Source organism: Trematomus bernacchii, unplaced genomic scaffold, assembly GCF_902827165.1.
Source record: "Trematomus bernacchii unplaced genomic scaffold, fTreBer1.1, whole genome shotgun sequence".
NCBI lineage: Eukaryota > Metazoa > Chordata > Actinopteri > Perciformes > Nototheniidae > Trematomus > Trematomus bernacchii.
In genome coordinates this window covers 72,234-91,516 of record NW_022987577.1, presented here as the reverse complement: position 1 = coordinate 91,516, position 19,283 = coordinate 72,234, and the positions used below count along the sequence as shown (strand labels likewise).

Here is a 19,283-nt window from a genome sequence, read left to right as displayed (position 1 = left end):
GAAGGCATATTTCAAGATTTCTTACCCTCTAGCTGTGACATCACGCACTCTAGTTAATGTTAAAATCTGAAGAAAACCTCTTTAACAAGGTCTGAACAATGTTTAATATCTCTAAAAGTAAGAATCAGATTTAAAGGTTGTGTTACACGAATAATGTCAGAAAGATGTGTAACATTTTAAAGTTGGAATGAGGTTTCTAAGTGAAAGTATGAATGAACAGTTAGCAGTTGAAGTCGCATGAAGATTTGTTGAAGTCTGAAGAATTTCTCCATTGACTTCAATGGTTAAAAATGTGATGTATTATGGGATGTATCTCTGGAATTATGAAAGTTATGAATGATAAAAGTAATAGCAGTCGATTCCCGACCGAGCTGAACGTTTTGATGTTTGAACGGAGTTTCTGCGATGTTGAAGACAGACAAAATAATTGGACGGAATAATAATAAACTTTTCGTCCGTAGCATAACATATAGTTGGAATGCTGTATCAGCATTCCCACTAAAATATTCAGAAAATTGCAAATTGTTATCAGGAAGGAGAGCTCAACTATGCAGCAGTGAGTTCTCTGCAGCCAGAGGTGAGGCGTTGAAAAGTGTTATTGCAGAAGGCAGGAATGGTTTCCTTTCCCTCTCTGTGTGACAGCGGAGCAGTCGGTTGGAGAAGGAGCTCCTGCCTGTCCAGCTGCAGGTGGAGAGGGTGGGCTGGGTTATCCAAGATGCAGGCCGGCCAGCAGAGCAGAGACAACGCCGTTACCGAAACGACAGCCGAGCCCAGCTCCGTCCCCAAAACCTACACCGAATCCTGAACCTAAAACAGCACCAACGCCAGTGGAGGCCGAAGCCATCGTGGCCAAACCAGCTGCGAAGGTGGAGCCCAAAGCAGAATCCAGACAGAAGGCCATGGCGTTGAGCCGGAGTCCTGAAGTGCCTGCTGAGTCATTAGAGCTGGAGGTAAGACAGCTGATAAACACAATGACACACATTTGATTATTTAGTAATTTTAGCTTCGACTACCGAGTCAGCAATTGTAGTCAATCCAAAACATTGGTCAACACAAATATGCCAAAAAACGATTGGACATGTTGCCATTTAGTTTTCTACTGACATTCATGATCCCCCGCAGATAAATCCTAGTCAATTTGACGATCCTCAATCTTGTCCTTTAGCACCACCACTAGGTTCACGCTCGGTGGTTTGAAGTAAAATATGTGGATTCATTATTGGAGAATTCGTATGATATTTACAAGATGAATTCAAATTACTTTGGTCTTTCCCTTAACGTTCCCCTAACACATAATTGGACTGTAAAACTAATTAAATTCCTGTACACACACAACTGTTCAGTGTGTAGTGCTGATAAGCAAATGTTAGCATGCTAGCTAAATAGAGATGCCACATTATAACTGCCAAGTGAAAAAAGTGCATCTCCCAAAATGTAGAAGTATTAGGTTATAAATGACCTCTGCTTAATCACAAGATGTAAAAATATTCAAGATAAATCCAGATTTCTACTCTTTTAGGAAACTAAGGAACAAGCAGTTGGACCATAAAGTCTTCCCTTAACTCATATTTAATAGAGAGTGCAACAGATGAAATATGTTAAATGTAAAACTACAGGAATACAGCCAGAGGATCTCATTACTCAACCAGCTCGAGTGCGCTAGAATTTGAAACTACGCAGCCGAAAAAAATCTTCCCCTTCCTTCAGACTTCCTTACAGAGCCCCTCCTCCAACACACACGAACGCGCACATGACCAATGGAGAGGCGAAGTCCCTCCTCTTCCGGTGGACCTCCATGGGACCTTATTTCGGAAAAGTTATGCATTGAAGTCAATGGAGAGAGAAAGATTATCTTTCGATCCCGTTTGAATTGTGCCACGAATTACACATATGATGTTTGTCAATTTAAAAGATAATTTTACAAGTCAAAAAAATAAAAATGTGTCGTAAAACTGTGAAGTAACACTTTTTTTGTGTGAAACCGCTCAATGAACTACATCTCCCGTCTCGCACCACACACCAAGACGGCCGTCACGTTGGCACATTTCCCTTCTTTCTTTCAGAATGAGGCGAAAAGTATTAAAAGAGATGAAAATCACTCCAAGTCTGGGCATGTTGAGAGCTGTACATACACACAAGGGGAGTTAGTCGGTTCCTAAGAGCCAGCATGCGGGACCGGGATTCTGGGATTTGTAGTCTTTCTAGTTGCGTATTTTTCATAGTCTTATATTTCAACAGTTTTACGACAAACTGTGACTCTTTTGACATGGAAATTATTATTTAAGATTGACAAACATCATATGTGTAATTCGTGGCACAATTCAAACGGGATCGAAAGATAATCTTTCTCTCTCCATTGACTTCAATACAAACTTTTTCCGAAATAAGGTCCCATGAGTCCCACCGGAAGGCGAGGGAGGAACTTCGCCTCTCTATGAGGGCACGAGATAAGTTTGAGCACAGATGGAAGGCTGACAGGCAGGTAGGCCATCCAGTTATTTTAGCCGGGCCGGCTCAGATGATTGGTCGTGCTTTTTACAGCGCCACGGCTTCCACAGATGAAATGTTTTAATATATTTAATGTCAAAGCATTCAATGTATTCATTGCTATCGGGATGTTAAGAGCATTCCATGGAATATAACAAGTGTTTCTGAAGTGAATGACCTACCCCACCTTTAAGAGTGATTCAGAAATATAATTACAGCAGTCTTAAAAATAGATAAGTTAACAACTAAAGACTTAAAAAGGAACAAGCTTCGACCATCAATTGAACATTGATGTCTGTTGGTTTCCCATAATACTACAAATGTTTTGTACAAAGAAATACCCACAAATATTTCTTGAGTAATAATTGTTCCAAACTGTTCAAGTTTCTACACATTCACAAGATGGTAAACTGCCTTCCCTGCCCTCATGTCTCATGTTTACTTCTCTTTAAGAGCCCAAACACCATAATGATATGCATGGTCATCCTTCTCAACATTGGCCTGGCCATTCTCTTCGTACACATTTTGTCATGAGACATGGTCCACCTCAGGTCATTCATAAACAAATCAAATGTGATTAAAATAACACAGTATACAAACTTGAGGGAATAGGGAGTCTACTAAAATACAAATTGTGTTTTAATCTGCAGGTCACCACTCTGCAGAAGTGTTGGAGAGAGACGCCTCCTCCTCAGTTAGGACCAGAGATAAGAAAAGAAGAAGAAGAAGCCTCACGCAGATCGCCGCAGCTTTTCTAAAGGTTGTTGCTGGTGTGACTGTGAGGCTATGTGAAGCTCCTCTCTTTCCAGAGGATTGACAAACTGAAGGACATGAACCTGATTCAGAACGTCTGAATATGATGTTTGCATGTTAAAGTCGGGGCTGGATGGTAGAGTATGTCCTCCGTGCTTACACTGGAGAAGCAGCGCTAAAGAAGTCACATTTTGCAAAGAAAAGGATTTTGAACCCTTCATTGGCACACACTGGCTGATTAGACCTGAACGATCATTACACTTTGTCACAAGACGTGTTTGTATTATGAAGAATGTTACTAACATACAAACTGAATATTCTCTCCACTGTGCCTTAAACTTGATTGAGACACTGCAGCAGACGTGACGATTACTGTATTATTGTTTTAACTATCTGCAAGTTTCAACAGAAACCTGCAATCCAACATTAAGCCAGTCTTTTTGTTTTCATCTTGCTGCTGCTCTGTCTCTTCAGACTCCAAAGCAGGTCCAGTTACATTTCAGCTAATTGCATTTGAGACTGTGGTGTACTACACTGTGGAACTTTCTCTTTTCACTGGGATTTATATGCATTATTGTCAATTTGCTGCTTTGCTTTGGGAGCTGTAGAAAAGGGGGCAATAGGAAGCTTATGAGTGTCACAGTACTGTATGTTCCTGTTGGGTTTTAAATGAGAGCTGTGTATGTTTTGCAATAGAATGAGCAAACGAGAAAGGATTTATGTTAATAAAAAAAACAATCACTGTATGATGTAAGTTCCTCAATTTACATCGATACACAACAGAAGGGGATGTTTTGGCCTGTGAACAACTTGATGTACGTTTTAGTGTAGTAAACCGTCCGTTCTGATTCACAATGCCTTATTTTCAGGGCGTTTTAGTAGAGCCAAATACGTCAACTTGTGTACGCATGAGGGCACCGTGTGTGTATGAGTCTGTATTTTTGTATCATTTTGAAGTGCACATCTTTTCAGCATTCTAAATATTCTGTTGTATGATTTGTTATGTCAGAGGCAGTTATGCAAAGCTAAATTCATTTATTTCCAAAACGGTCCAATTACCTCATGATTGTGAGATGGAGAAAAACATATTGAATGGTTCTTAACTCCATGTGTTACGGTGAGAAGAGCACCCTCCAGATATGCTAGATTATCTTTGAGCCATTTAACACATTGCTTTTGAGAAGAACCGGTTTTAACATTAAATTCCTTTGCAAATGAACAAACTGGTTGAGAGTTGTTGTAACGCATAAAGTGACATTTTACATTAAGTTAGCGTTAATACATTTTAATATGGCATGCGTTTCTGCCCAATAACTGATCATAAATGTACAAAATCCATCAACTACCAAAGAGGCAATTGAAAGTCCAATAGGAAAGTATTCATTTAGGTCAGTGTATTGTAGAATCCATTTTGTTTCCGTTTTAATGACATTAAATATCTGCTTAATGTCAAGAAAAAGCATTTATTTGTAACCGAACATGGTGAATGATTACAGAACTGAAAATAAAAAAACGTTTACAACACCTGTGAAAACACTAATGTCCTTACAACACTATTTAGCCTTTTTCAATGTTGGCTTTACATGGTTCCTAATGTATTGCTTTCAGTTTCATTCATGTTCCAGTCTGGGAACAGCAGAACTAAGTCTTCTTAAACACCACCTGTCTGCCAGCATGAGAGCCCCACCCCCCCGCCTCACTACTATCCCTCCCTTGGGCCAGAGTGAATACCACACCCTATTTGAGATCAGGCCGGGGTTAGGACTCTGTTCTTGTCACGTAAAGCACAAATCCAATCTTAAATAAGTAAATGTAAGATATGCAAATGGTACTCTTGAATCATCTGATGTTGAGAAATAATGTAGTGATTAATCTAGCATTTAACTAGATTGCCATAACTGGTCTGTTCAGAGAACAGATATATACATGTTAAACACCACTGCCTCCAAGTGACTGAATTGAGCAATAGCATCTCTGTGAAAACATGTTTGATTGAACTGAGCAAGTGAATACATACAACCCATCTAGGCAGATAGGTCATGTTTAACAGTGTATTTATAGACGAGAGGAAAGCATAGGTTCAGGTTCAGTCAATGAACAACTTTATTTTCTTGACATTAATAAAACAGATCAATAAAGCTTTCTAATACTCCTCTCCTTCCTCCTCATCTTCCAGGCTATCAGCTCCAACCTCCTCGTAATCTTTCTCCAGAGCGGCCATGTCCTCTCTGGCCTCAGAGAACTCTCCCTCCTCCATACCCTCACCCACATACCAGTGCACAAAGGCACGCTTAGCGTACATCAGATCAAACTTGTGGTCCAGCCGAGCCCAGGCCTCTGCAATAGCAGTGGTGTTGCTCAGCATGCACACAGCCCTCTGGACCTTGGCCAGGTCTCCACCAGGAACTACAGTGGGCGGCTGGTAGTTGATGCCCACCTTGAAACCAGTGGGGCACCAGTCCACAAACTGGATGGAGCGCTTGCTTTTGATGGTGGCAATGGCAGCGTTCACATCTTTGGGAACGACATCACCACGATACAAAAGGCAGCAGGCCATGTATTTACCGTGGCGTGGGTCACATTTCACCAACTGATTGGCTGGCTCGAAGCAGGAATTAGTGATTTCTGCCACCGAGAGCTGCTCATGGTAAGCTTTCTCTGCAGAAATAACAGGGGCATAGGTGGCCAGAGGGAAGTGGATACGGGGGTAGGGCACCAAGTTGGTCTGGAACTCTGTCAGATCAACATTGAGGGCACCATCAAAACGAAGGGAGGCAGTGATGGAGGACACAATTTGACTCATTAACCTGTTCAGGTTTGTGTAAGAGGGACGCTCGATATCCAGCTTTTTACAGCAGATATCATAAATGGCCTCATTATCAACCATGAAGGCACAGTCAGAGTGCTCCAGGGTGGTGTGGGTGGTGAGGATGGCGTTGTAGGGCTCCACCACAGCGGTGGACACCTGGGGAGCTGGGTAGACGGAGAACTCCAGTTTGGACTTCTTGCCGTAGTCGACGGACAGACGCTCCATCAGCAGGGAGGTGAAACCAGAGCCGGTGCCCCCTCCGAAGCTGTGGAACACCAGGAAACCCTGAAGACCGGTGCACTGGTCGGACTGAAAGAAAGAGAGAAAATCATGAAATAATATTAATAAACTTATTTATATAATACAAAGACAGCAGTGCCAAGGGTTCACAGCTAATGATAAAAAAGCGTATTAGTGCACAGCATGTAAACATATAGATTCAATGAAAACAGATCAGAGATAAGAGGGTGCCATACCATGGAGGGCTTTGAATGCGATCAGGAGGATCTTAAACTGAATTCTGCAGGGTGGAGGAAGCCGATGCAAGTGGGCCAGAATCAGGGAAATATGCTCACTTTGAAAGAGTGATACCAGATTGTTATGTCTTGTGTTTGTTTAAAACACTGTACAGCTCTACATTTTAAAACATATACTTCACATATTTATTATTAGTTATGACACTTAGCTTTTGCAATACTTATTTTTGCCATTCACCACAATATGATTGCATACTCCTTGTATGCAGTGGCGGCTGGTGGAAAATATTTTAGGTGGGGCTGTGGAAATGGTGATCAAACAATACTAGGGGGCATTTTTTTGAGAAAAGACCCCCTAAATTATGACTTCTGGTGATGTTAGAGGGGGGCTTAAAAATATGAGAAGACTGATCAATACCTCCATAACTTCAGTGTGGTTAGCTATGAATCTTCCAAAACGTCCAAACACCTTGTCCTGGACATAGTTTCTACAGCATAAACTGTGCTAACAAGCTGAGATTCCACAGATTCTAGAAATATAAGTATCATCACTGAGCGATCAGAACTCGCGACAGGGGAAGCAAATACAGACATCACACGACGTAGCTTTAGGTAGCAAAACACGGAGATATGCTCACCTTTTGCAGAATAACAATTCTGATCAAAAACGAGAAAAACGCAGCTGAAGGTTAATCCAATGTGTCTGTCACTTTGAAAAAAAATGATTGATGATCCATAATTCCATTTTTATGTAAAAAACTGAGTTTTCATTAGCTGCTAATGGTAGCTTCCAGAGTGTATGACAGCTTCCTGTTTTGTCTCCTTGCATACGAGTCCAAACAACTCACAGACTGCACCGGGCGCTCACGTAGGAGCCCTGTGACCATCAGATTTGACGACGCTGATTGGCTGAAATTATGTTTCGGCGGCATAGTTTAAAGATAGCAACAGTTGGCTTCTGCTGCACTTGCTGCACTCTCGTCTGGGCGCTGTACATAGCGCCCAGACGAGAGGGAGTAATGATACACGGGCAAGGCCAGGCAGGAAACATGTGACTTATCAGTAACTTTAGACATCGTAACACAATTTTAAACGAGATTTTATTGTAGATTATACATTTTACTGATACCAATTATATAATATTTACCTTGTTTATTAAAAATAAAAATAAAAAATATATTTTTTAAATATATTTTTTTTTATTATTTTTTATTTTTAATGTGGGAAGAGGAGGGGCGGCGCCCCTAGCGCCCCTATGGGCCGGCCGCCACTGCTTGTATGTGAAAACCTACTTAGCAATAAACTGATTCATTTCCATTTAATACTCTTCAGAAAAATGGACTTCTGTTCTAAATGTACTGACCAGCTTTCGGATTCTGTCCATCACCAGGTCGATGACCTCCTTGCCGATGGTGTAGTGTCCTCGGGCGTAGTTGTTGGCAGCATCCTCCTTGCCAGTGATCAGCTGCTCAGGGTGAAACAGCTGGCGGTAAGTCCCCTTGCGCACCTCATCTAAGGGTAATGAGCATTAGATTATTGAAGGTTTTGAATGACAGAGGGGGAAAAGGAATTTATGATACTTTTATCATTTATAATGAATGAGAATGTACCGATGACAGTGGGCTCCAGGTCAACAAACACTGCTCTGGGGACGTGCTTTCCAGCTCCAGTCTCCATGAAGAAGGTGCTTAAGGAATCGTCCCCTCCTCCTCCTGAGATGTTCTGGTCACCAGGCTTCCTGCCGTCCGGCTGGATCCCATGTTCCAGGCAGTAAAGCTCCCAGCAGGAATTGCCAATCTGCACCCCAGCCTGACCAACGTGGATTGAGAGGCACTCGCGCTGTGAAAGGAAAAAAAGGTTGTTAAGAAACTATCATAAAAAAGGAAGCCTAGTTGGCTGATTCTTGTACAAAAACAGTGTAACATACATTCTAGTGGCATATCATCACATGTGGGAGGACTGCTCTAGAGAAAAAGGCTATTTTAATAAGAACCAAACATCATATCATGATTTAAGTCACCTGACGCACACATTTGTCATCTGAACAGAAAGACAGTTATAATTAACAAAAAAAAAGAGGCTAAATACTGTTTATACGTGTAAGACCGAAAGCACAATGACGCAGTTGTTGGCAGACAGGTGGCACGATTGGACGTGAATGTGGGCCAGTGTTAAGAGAGGAGACTAAGCATTTACATTTTCTGCAACTGTGTCACACGGATTGCGCCACTGCCACACCCCTTTAGGAGACGAGTGGCGTGGCAGGCCAGAACGTAAACACACATAATAATCATCTAATTCGACCTAAATAAAGTACAAATTGGAACACAAAGTCCTTATCTTGTTTTTCGTAATACAATAATTACTACAGGTTACGCCGGAAAAATGCATTTGCAAAGCACGTCAATAAATAAAATCCACTTGACCCAGTCTATGTAATGAAAGAAAATATGTTGATGTAATCATTTCAGACGTAGCCTACGTTGTAAAAACGCCCTGGTTCACTGAAATTCGGAAAAAAATGTTTTATCTGTGTTCATATCATGTTTTAAATATGAAACCATTAAACCTGGCCACTAATGAGACAGGAAGTATATTTATTTCCAACAATTCGCGCCGATTGTAAATGCGTCACTTTAACATCTTGACTGTGCCGTCGAGTTACACTTAAATTTACCAACACCACAGTTAAAACGACTTATTAATGACGAAGCTTGATTTAACAGCTTACACCGTAACATTTTTGTTTCACTATAAAAATGATGAGTCTTCTTTAAATAGTAAGCGGTTAAAAAAATGTTAAGCTGGTTACGTTTTCGCATGATGACACACGTTCAGAGCGCTGCATTTGGTTAAACACACATCCTCTACGTGGAGAAAACCTGTACTATCGTACTCACCATTTTTCTGAAGATGTGAAGACAGAGGGCTTCGATAAAGAAGAGGAAAAGGCAAAGTTAACTCTCACGGCAGGGCCTGTATGAGTCCAGGGTAAGAAGTAACAGGTGTATTTTTCTAGGCGGGGCTATTTATCACAATTGCTGCGGAATCTGATTGGATGAAAAGACAAGTGGGTCCACTTCTGATTGGTTGAATTCTTTAGAATTTTTTTTAAATAAACTTTATTGAGCACATGGAAAACAAGAACACTGGCTAACAAAATTCCTGTTCAAAGCGAATCACCCCACCTAAGAACGTCAGTCCCATGGATGTACTGGGAAAACGTGGTTATTGCTGAACTTTAATAAATAGTCGTCGTAGAATAATACAACACATGCATATTACTATACAAGAACGTTTAGCAAATAAGATAATAAGAAAAAAAGATTGGCATATTCCGACTTTTGACGTTCATATTTGAATTACGATAAATATATATATATATTAAGCATGGGCGTAGGAAGCATCCTCAATGTGGGTGGGACAATTTGACAGGGGGTGTGGGCAGGGCTGGCCCTTGTCTTTTGGGGGCCCTAAGCGAGCTTTTGGCTTGGGGGCCCCCCTCACTCTAGCGCGTTGTCACTTCACACAACATGGAACCAACTTTTGTCTTATGATGTTAGCATAAGCACACATATTGTATAAATAAGCATGTAAACACCTTGGACCTAACATCCTCTAGGGGGGTCCTCACCTCCTCTAGGGGGGTCCGGGGGCATGCTCCCCCGGGAAGATTTGTTTTAAATGTTGAAGTTAAATGCATAAATCTGGTGCACTTTGAGAGCAACATTAGGGACTATAGATCTATGGATACATCTCTCAACAATACCCATATGAAACAGAACTGTAAACAGATTTACTTTTTCTTTATGCATATTTTAAAAATCACTCCCCTTTTAAACTGTATTTGTGTGTTACTATAGTATGAGTTGGAATTATTTCATACCTGTTATTCTCTTATTTTGTATAACTATAATGATCATATAAAAGTGTGCCTTGGAAATACTTGTTTACATAAATGATGACCAAACCGTTTGAGGTTCCTTTGGACTTGAACATTTCTCCAGTTATTTTAGTTTGTGCTGCTGTTGGGGACAGAGTTATTTCAAAACAAGGATTTTTTATTTCAAACCCCACTGCAGTCAGCATGTTGTTGTGTCCCTGAGACACTTCACCCCAAATTGCTCCTGTGGGGATTGTCCACAGTATTGAGTATGTAAGTCGCTTTGGATAAAAGCGTCTAACAAGTAACATGTCATGTAATGTAATAACCAGCTTTGGGTACAAGTGTAGATATAGCATACTCATATTCGGAAGTCTTGGCCATGTATATAAATACACCATGATTGGTCTGAGAATTGCTGGAATGTCAAAGAGAAAAGCCAAACAAATGCCAAATATTGCTCTGTTTCAGCTTTTATTGGCAGCTTAGCCGTGTGGAGAAGGAGGTGCTATGTGTTCCCCTAAGTGTTCTGTGCTGCTGTGATTCCCTGTCTCATGTAATATCATTTGTGGAACCAAATAAAGTATTCAAATGTGTGTGTGTGTGTGTGTGTGTGTGTGTGTGTGTGTGTGTGTGTGTGTGTGTGTGTGTGTGTGTGTGTGTGTGTGTGTGTGTGTGTGTGTGTGTGTGTGTGTGTGTGTGTGTGTCCTCAGTGAAGTGTAGCTTCCAGCTGCAGCAGTCAGCTCAGTTCCTGTTCAGTCTGACTGAGGGAGGTTTTTGTACGACGCTTTTTCACTGTGTGAACACATACTGACTGTTGGGGTAATGCCAACTCTGACAGTAGTAAACCGCTGCATCATCAGTCTGGACTCCACTGATGGTCAGAGTGAAGTCAGAGTTTGATCCACTGCCTGTAAAACGGTCTGAAATCCCTGATACTCGAGTGCTAGTAGTGTGAATGAGCAGTTTAGGAGTTCCTCCATCTCTCTGTTGGTACCAGGCTAAATATGTCCCACCATAAACCTTCTGACTGGTCGTACATGTGATGGAGACGGAGCGTCCCGGAGCAGAGCTCACTGCTCCAGACTGAGTCACTGTGTACTGGCCTCTGGACTCTGAGGATACAGAGACAAAGACATAAAGCAGCGTCATGGTTTTGTCCGCTTCATTTCAGAGGGACGGATGTTCACAGAGGAGAGGAGTTTGATTCTCTGGACTTTACCTGTGAAGCAGCAGCAGAGGAGAGTCCAGATGAGGACGCAGATCAGAGTCATGTTCTTGATGAGGAGGATTTCTGTGTCTTCTGTTGTCATGAAGGACAGCTGTCAGTCATCCAGTGCTCAACTCTCAGGACTATAAAGTGTCCCAGAGCACTGGAGCATGGTGCTGCTGATGCAAAGTGTCTCTCTATGGAAATGCTCTGACTCCAACAGGGACCTGGATTACTCTGATGATGCTGTTTATCAATGGATCCATCTCTCTGTCAGAGGATTGATCAGGAATGGGTCAGCGCTCACTTGTATGAGGCTTTAAGTTCAATGGACACATTTTCTTGTAGTTCATTTTATTAAAAAGCTCAAATTCATAACTCCTAATAATCAATACCACCTAGGAAAAACAAAATGGAGATTTATTATTGATCCTGATGGAAAAGCAAACATGTATTTATGGAAATGATGCACATTCGGAAGTATAACATGAATAGCTTTTATTAGCTTATTTAATTTAAGTAATCAATTACTTTGATGTTTAAAAGTTGATAAAATCGTGAAACTAAACATATTTTGTGAACAATTCGTATTCAAAAGAAGAATCTTCATTAAAACTGAAGAGATAAGTAGATATTTGTTTTTAAATGTTTAAAAGGTTCAATAGAGAAACAGTAGATACTTTTCCATAGTGTGTGAATCTGTTTCAAACATTTGAAGCAGTAATTATATCAAGTGGGTAAACTGTGGATGTGTTTGGTGAGTTTGTTTGTGTCAAAGTCAGAGAGCCGTGTCTCTCTACAGTGAGAGGTTTTTGTACGGCGGCTCAATGACTTTGTATCACTGTGGTACACGTTTGGTGGAGGAACCAGACTGGATGTTGGAAGTAAGTCAAATGTTAATTCATAAGAGCAATTTCTCTTTTGTTGTACTTATTATTCAGCGTACGGAGAAATAGTTACCTCTCCATGTCATTGTATAAATACTTATCAAATATTCTGAACTAAGAGGCTAACTTTACTCCAGCAAAAGACCTTTAAATGTTTTTATGGAACTTTGAACACAGAATAATTCATTATTTCCACCTTTAATGGTGAAGTAGCTTCTGTGTCCTAATGTTGTACTTCTATTGTAGTCTGACATATTTCAGGTGACTCTGTAGGAAGTGTCTCTGTGCTGATTTGCATGAGAGGCTTCTTAAAGGGAAGTGAAACAATGTGTGAGTGAGAGACTGATGGAGCAGAACCAACATCTGACAGAAACTCCTTAAAGGACAAGCGCTCTCACAGTAAAGGTGTCCCAGTGTCTGCTGGTTGATTGACAGCTGTGTGCTCCCTGTCCTCTAATCTGATTGGTGTCTCCTAGGTGATGTCCGTCCCACCCTGACGGTGCTGCCCCCCTCCACAGAAGAGCTGCAGCAGGGGAAGGCCACGCTCATGTGCCTGGCCAACAAGGGCTTCCCCTCAGACTGGAGTCTGGCCTGGAAGGTGGACGGCAGCAGCAGCAGCAGCAGCAGCAGCAGCAGCTGGGAGGAGAGCAGGAGCCCCGGGGTGCTGGAGAAGGACGCCCACTACAGCTGGAGCAGCACCCTGAGGTTCTCTGCAGACCAGTGGAGGAAGGTGGGCTCTGTGACCTGTGAGGCCACCCAGGGCTCCCAGACTGCGCTCTCAGAGACACTGAGGAGAGACCAGTGTTCCCAGTCCTGAGCTGACTCACTGGGACTCTGCTTTCTCTCTCACACTGCTCTCAGTCTGCTCTCTGGCTCTCAGGACATGTTTCAACATCAACCTGTTTCTGCTTGTGTCGATGGTTTCAACATTTTAAAACAATAAAGATGAATGTGTGTATTATAAAATGTGTTTTGATTCCCTTTCTCTGAGATATTATATATAAAAGGAACCTTATTCACATTCATTCACAAAAGTCACAACATTAACAAGTCAATATTTCACATATTACTTTTTAATGCTCTTAAGGGTTTGGATATACTTCTGGATTCCTCCTAGTTTTATTTTTGTTAATCAAGATTTGTACCAGTATCAATAGTATCAACATTTCAATGGTAAACCACAAAGCTCTCTCTTATCACTGATGTTTAAGTAAATCCATGTGTGATGTCCGTGTGTTGTTAACCTTTACTTTAATCAAACATTAATTAGAATAAGAAATCCAGGATAAGAAATAAAAAGCAGGATATCATCTGCATAAAGGGTAACACTTTATATTAAGGTACACAAATTAACCAGTTGTTAATTAACATGCATATTAGCAGTATATTGGCTCTTTGTTAGTCATTATAAAACACTTATTAATGCCTTATTCTCAGTGGCGTTTTTATATGTACAAAAGTGGTAGGGCACAAAAAACTTAGATGTCTATAAGCTTCTGCAGTGACGTGCAGTGAGGTTCATGGCTGGTGAGGCACTGGCACTGACTCTTCAGGTTTACAAATATTATATTTTGACCTAAACCAAAATATAATATTATTTTCAAAAGCTTTTTTTGTCTGATGCTTCGATTAATTTTAAACAGACAGTTCAACAAAAGGATACCCAAAAAAATGTAATTTTATCATTTAAATATTGAATTGTTCTCTCTTAGTAAGATCCCATTTTCAATAAAATTGCGGTCTTACCTTGACTTGAAGATGAATTCCATTTGCCTATCCTTCTGGACAAAAATGTCTATTCAAAAATTATAAAAGTAGGGTAGACATGTGGATATTATCCGGCTGAACAAAACGTGCATTTATCTAACAGGTACGTTTCCCACAGATCTTATTTCGAGCTATTTTCTAAAATCCTATGGAGAAATCTAATTTCTTTTTTGTCGAGGGAAGCCATGCGCAGCTTACTTCCGGGTTTTAGGACGCGTCACTGCAGCTCTCTCGTCTCCTCTTCACACACACACAACACTTTTCGCGGCACACGTACTTACAGCCAATCAGCTCTGAATTATGTGAGATGACTTATGGTGGGGATGGCAGCTCAGTGCCCCTATGGTCATTATTTTTAGACAGTGAGAGGGAGGGGCATGATCAGGTTTTGTCCCACATGGCTCTAAACAGCTCAATAGCATAGACTGTATATATAAAGCTCAATAGGCACACACTGTAGACACTAATTAGAAGAACACAGACTAAAACAGCAATGTACAGACGAATCAGATGATTAAACTTGATCTTAAAATATATTTTATATATTTCATGAAACTAAACATATTTTGTGAACAATTCATATTCAAAAGAAGAATCTTCATTAAAACTGAAGAGATAAGTAGATATTTGTTTTAAATGTTTAAAAGGTTCAATAGAGAAACAGTAGATACTTTTCCATAGTGTGTGAATCTGTTTCAAACATTTGAAGCCATTTGAAAATCCATCAACTACCAAAGAGGCAATTGAAAGTCCAATAGGAAAGTATTAATTTAGGTCAGTGTATTGTAGAATCCATTTTGTTTCCGTTTTAATGACATTAAATATCTGCTTAATGTCAAGAAAAAGCATTTCTTTGTAACCGAACATGGTGAATGATTACAGAACTGAAAATAAAAAAACGTTTACAACACCTGTGAAAACACTAATGTCCTTACAACACTATTTAGCCTTTTTCAATGTTGGCTTTACATGGTTCCTAATGTATTGCTTTCAGTTTCATTCATGTTCCGGTCTGGGAACAGCAGAACTAAGTCTTCTTAAACACCACCTGTCTGCCAGCATGAGAGCCCCACCCCCCCGCCTCACTACTATCCCTCCCTTGGGCCAGAGTGAATACCACACCCTATTTGAGATCAGGCCGGGGTTAGGACTCTGTTCTTGTCACGTAAAGCACAAATCCAATCTTAAATAAGTCAATGTAAGATATGCAAATGGTACTCTTGAATCATCTGATGTTGAGAAATCATGTAGTGATTAATCTAGCATTTAACTAGATTGCCATAACTGTTCAGAGAAAAGATATATACATGTTAAACACCACTGCCTCCAAGTGACTGAATTGAGCAATAGCATCTCTGTGTGAAAACATGTTTGATTGAACTGAGCAAGTGAATACATACAACCCATCTAGGCAGATAGGTCATGTTTAACAGTGTATTTATAGACGAGAGGAAAGCATAGGTTCAGGTTCAGTCAATGAACAACTTTATTTTCTTGACATTAATAAAACAGATCAATAAAGCTTTCTAATACTCCTCTCCTTCCTCATCCTCATCTTCCAGGCTATCAGCTCCAACCTCCTCGTAATCTTTCTCCAGAGCGGCCATGTCCTCTCTGGCCTCAGAGAACTCTCCCTCCTCCATACCCTCACCCACATACCAGTGCACAAAGGCACGCTTAGCGTACATCAGATCAAACTTGTGGTCCAGCCGAGCCCAGGCCTCTGCAATAGCAGTGGTGTTGCTCAGCATGCACACAGCCCTCTGGACCTTGGCCAGGTCTCCACCAGGAACTACAGTGGGCGGCTGGTAGTTGATGCCCACCTTGAAACCAGTGGGGCACCAGTCCACAAACTGGATGGAGCGCTTGCTTTTGATGGTGGCAATGGCAGCGTTCACATCTTTGGGAACGACATCACCACGATACAAAAGGCAGCAGGCCATGTATTTACCGTGGCGTGGGTCGCATTTCACCAACTGATTGGCTGGCTCGAAGCAGGAATTAGTGATTTCTGCCACCGAGAGCTGCTCATGGTAAGCTTTCTCTGCAGAAATAACAGGGGCATAGGTGGCCAGAGGGAAGTGGATACGGGGGTAGGGCACCAAGTTGGTCTGGAACTCTGTCAGATCAACATTGAGGGCACCATCAAAACGAAGGGAGGCAGTGATGGAGGACACAATTTGACTCATTAACCTGTTCAGGTTTGTGTAAGAGGGACGCTCGATATCCAGCTTTTTACAGCAGATATCATAAATGGCCTCATTATCAACCATGAAGGCACAGTCAGAGTGCTCCAGGGTGGTGTGGGTGGTGAGGATGGCGTTGTAGGGCTCCACCACAGCGGTGGACACCTGGGGAGCTGGGTAGACGGAGAACTCCAGTTTGGACTTCTTGCCGTAGTCGACGGACAGACGCTCCATCAGCAGGGAGGTGAAACCAGAGCCGGTGCCCCCTCCGAAGCTGTGGAACACCAGGAAACCCTGAAGACCGGTGCACTGGTCGGACTGAAAGAAAGAGAGAAAATAATGAAATAATATTAATAAACGTATTTATATAATACAAAGACAGCAGTGCCAAGGGTTCACAGCTAATGATAAAAAAGCGTATTAGTGCACAGCATGTAAACATATAGATTCAATGAAAACAGATCAGAGATAAGAGGGTGCCATACCATGGAGGGCTTTGAATGCGATCAGGAGGATCTTAAACTGAATTCTGCAGGGTGGAGGAAGCCGATGCAAGTGGGCCAGAATCAGGGAAATATGCTCACTTTGAAAGAGTGATACCAGATTGTTATGTCTTGTGTTTGTTTAAAACACTGTACAGCTCTACATTTTAAAACATATACTTCACATATTTATTATTAGTTATGACACTTAGCTTTTGCAATACTTATTTTTGCCATTCACCACAATATGATTGCATACTCCTTGTATGTGAAAACCTACTTAGCAATAAACTGATTCATTTCCATTTAATACTCTTCAGAAAAATGGACTTCTGTTCTAAATGTACTGACCAGCTTTCGGATTCTGTCCATCACCAGGTCGATGACCTCCTTGCCGATGGTGTAGTGTCCTCGGGCGTAGTTGTTGGCAGCATCCTCCTTGCCAGTGATCAGCTGCTCAGGGTGAAACAGCTGGCGGTAAGTCCCCTTGCGCACCTCATCTAAGGGTAATGAGCATTAGATTATTGAAGGTTTTGAATGACAGAGGGGGAAAAGGCATTTATGATACTTTTATCATTTATAATGAATGAGAATTTACCGATGACAGTGGGCTCCAGGTCAACAAACACTGCTCTGGGGACGTGCTTTCCAGCTCCAGTCTCCATGAAGAAGGTGCTTAATGAATCGTCCCCTCCTCCTCCTGAGATGTTCTGGTCACCAGGCTTCCTGCCGTCCGGCTGGATCCCATGTTCCAGGCAGTAAAGCTCCCAGCAGGAATTGCCAATCTGCACCCCAGCCTGACCAACGTGGATTGAGAGGCACTCGCGCTGTAAAAGGAAAAAAAGGTTGTTAAGAAACTATCATAAAAAAGGAAGCCTAGTTGGCTGATTCTTGTGCAAAAACAGTGTAACATACATACATTCTAGTGGCATATCATCACATGTGGGAGGACTGCTCTAGAGAAAAAGGCTATTTTAATAAGAACCAAACATCATATCATGATTTAAGTCACCTGACGCACACATTTGTCATCTGAACAGAAAGACAGTTATAATTCAAAACAAAAAGAGGCTAAATACTGTTTATACGTGTAAGACCGAAAGCACAATGACGCAGTTGTTGGCAGACAGGTGGCACGATTGGACGTGAATGTGGGCCAGTGTTAAGAGAGGAGACTATGCGTTTACATTTTCTGCAACTGCGTCACACGGATTGCGCCACTGCCACACCCCTTTAGGAGACTAGTGGCGTGGCAGGCCAGAACGTAAACACACATAATAATCATCTAATTCGACCTAAATAAAGTACAAATTTGAACACAAAGTCCTTATCTTGTTTTTCGTAATACAATAATTACTACAGGTTACGCCGGAAAAATGCATTTGCAAAGCACGTCAATAAATAAAATCCACTTGACCCAGTCTATGTAATGAAAGAATATATTTTGATGTAATCATTTCAGACGTAGCCTACGTTGTAAAAACGCCCTGGTTCACTGAAATTCGGAAAAAAATGTTTTATCTGTGTTCATATCATGTTTTAAATATGAAACCATTAAACCTGGCCACTAATGAGACAGGAAGTATATTTATTTCCAACAATTCGCGCCGATTGTAAATGCGTCACTTCAACATCTTGACTGTGCCGTCGAGTTACACTTAATTTACCAACACCACAGTTAAAACGACTTATTAATGACGAAGCTTGATTTAACAGCTTACACCGTAACATTTTTGTTTCACTATAAAAATGATGAGTCTTCTTTAAATAGTAAGCGGTTAAAAAACGTTAAGCTGGTTACGTTTTCGCATGATGACATACGTTCAGAGCGCTGCATTTGGTTAAACACACATCCTCTACGTGGAGAAAACCTGTACTATCGTACTCACCATTTTTCTGAAGATGTGAAGACAGAGGGCTTCGATAAAGAAGAGGAAAAGGCAAAGTTATCTCTCACGGCAGGGCCTGTATGAGTCCAGGGTAAGAAGTAACAGGTGTATTTTTCTAGGCGGGGCTATTTATCGCAATTGCTGCGGAATCTGATTGGATGAAAAGACAAGTGGGTCCACTTCTGATTGGTTGAATTCTTTAGAATTTTTTTTAAATAAACTTTATTGAGCACATGGAAAACAAGAACACTGGCTAACAAAATTCCTGTTCAAAGCGGAATCACCCCACCTAAGAACGTCAGTCCCATGGATGTACTGGGAAAACGTGGTTATTGCTGAACATTAATAAATAGTCGTCGTAGAATAATACAACACATGCATATTACTATACAAGAACGTTTAGCAAATAAGATAATAAGAAAAAAAGATTGGCATATTCCGACTTTTGACGTTC

At 41.2% G+C, this 19,283-nt stretch overlaps 2 protein-coding genes and 1 gene segment (V, D, J or C); all 3 read right to left on the bottom strand.

Annotated features, from left to right (window-relative positions):
- Positions 1–5,368: 5,368 nt before the first annotated feature.
- On the bottom strand, positions 5,369–9,516 carry LOC117479774 (tubulin alpha-1C chain-like). The gene is made up of 4 exons (XM_034126859.1): positions 9,426–9,516; positions 8,136–8,364; positions 7,889–8,037; positions 5,369–6,358 (listed from the first exon to the last, which is right to left on the bottom strand). The coding sequence occupies exons 1-4, from the start codon at positions 9,426–9,428 to the stop codon at positions 5,384–5,386; spliced, it is 1,356 nt and encodes a 451-aa protein (XP_033982750.1). The 5' UTR covers positions 9,429–9,516; the 3' UTR covers positions 5,369–5,383.
- A 1,571-nt stretch (positions 9,517–11,087) lies between these two features.
- Positions 11,088–11,907, bottom strand: LOC117479778. The segment is given in 2 exon segments: positions 11,088–11,523; positions 11,631–11,907. Coding segments are annotated over 2 exon segments (414 nt in total).
- Positions 11,908–15,734: 3,827 nt separating this feature from the next.
- Positions 15,735–18,938, bottom strand: LOC117479773 (tubulin alpha-1B chain-like). The gene is made up of 4 exons (XM_034126857.1): positions 18,830–18,938; positions 17,539–17,767; positions 17,292–17,440; positions 15,735–16,776 (listed from the first exon to the last, which is right to left on the bottom strand). Exons 1-4 carry the CDS (start codon positions 18,830–18,832, stop codon positions 15,799–15,801), a joined length of 1,359 nt encoding a protein of 452 aa, XP_033982748.1. The 5' UTR covers positions 18,833–18,938; the 3' UTR covers positions 15,735–15,798.
- Positions 18,939–19,283: the final 345 nt, after the last annotated feature.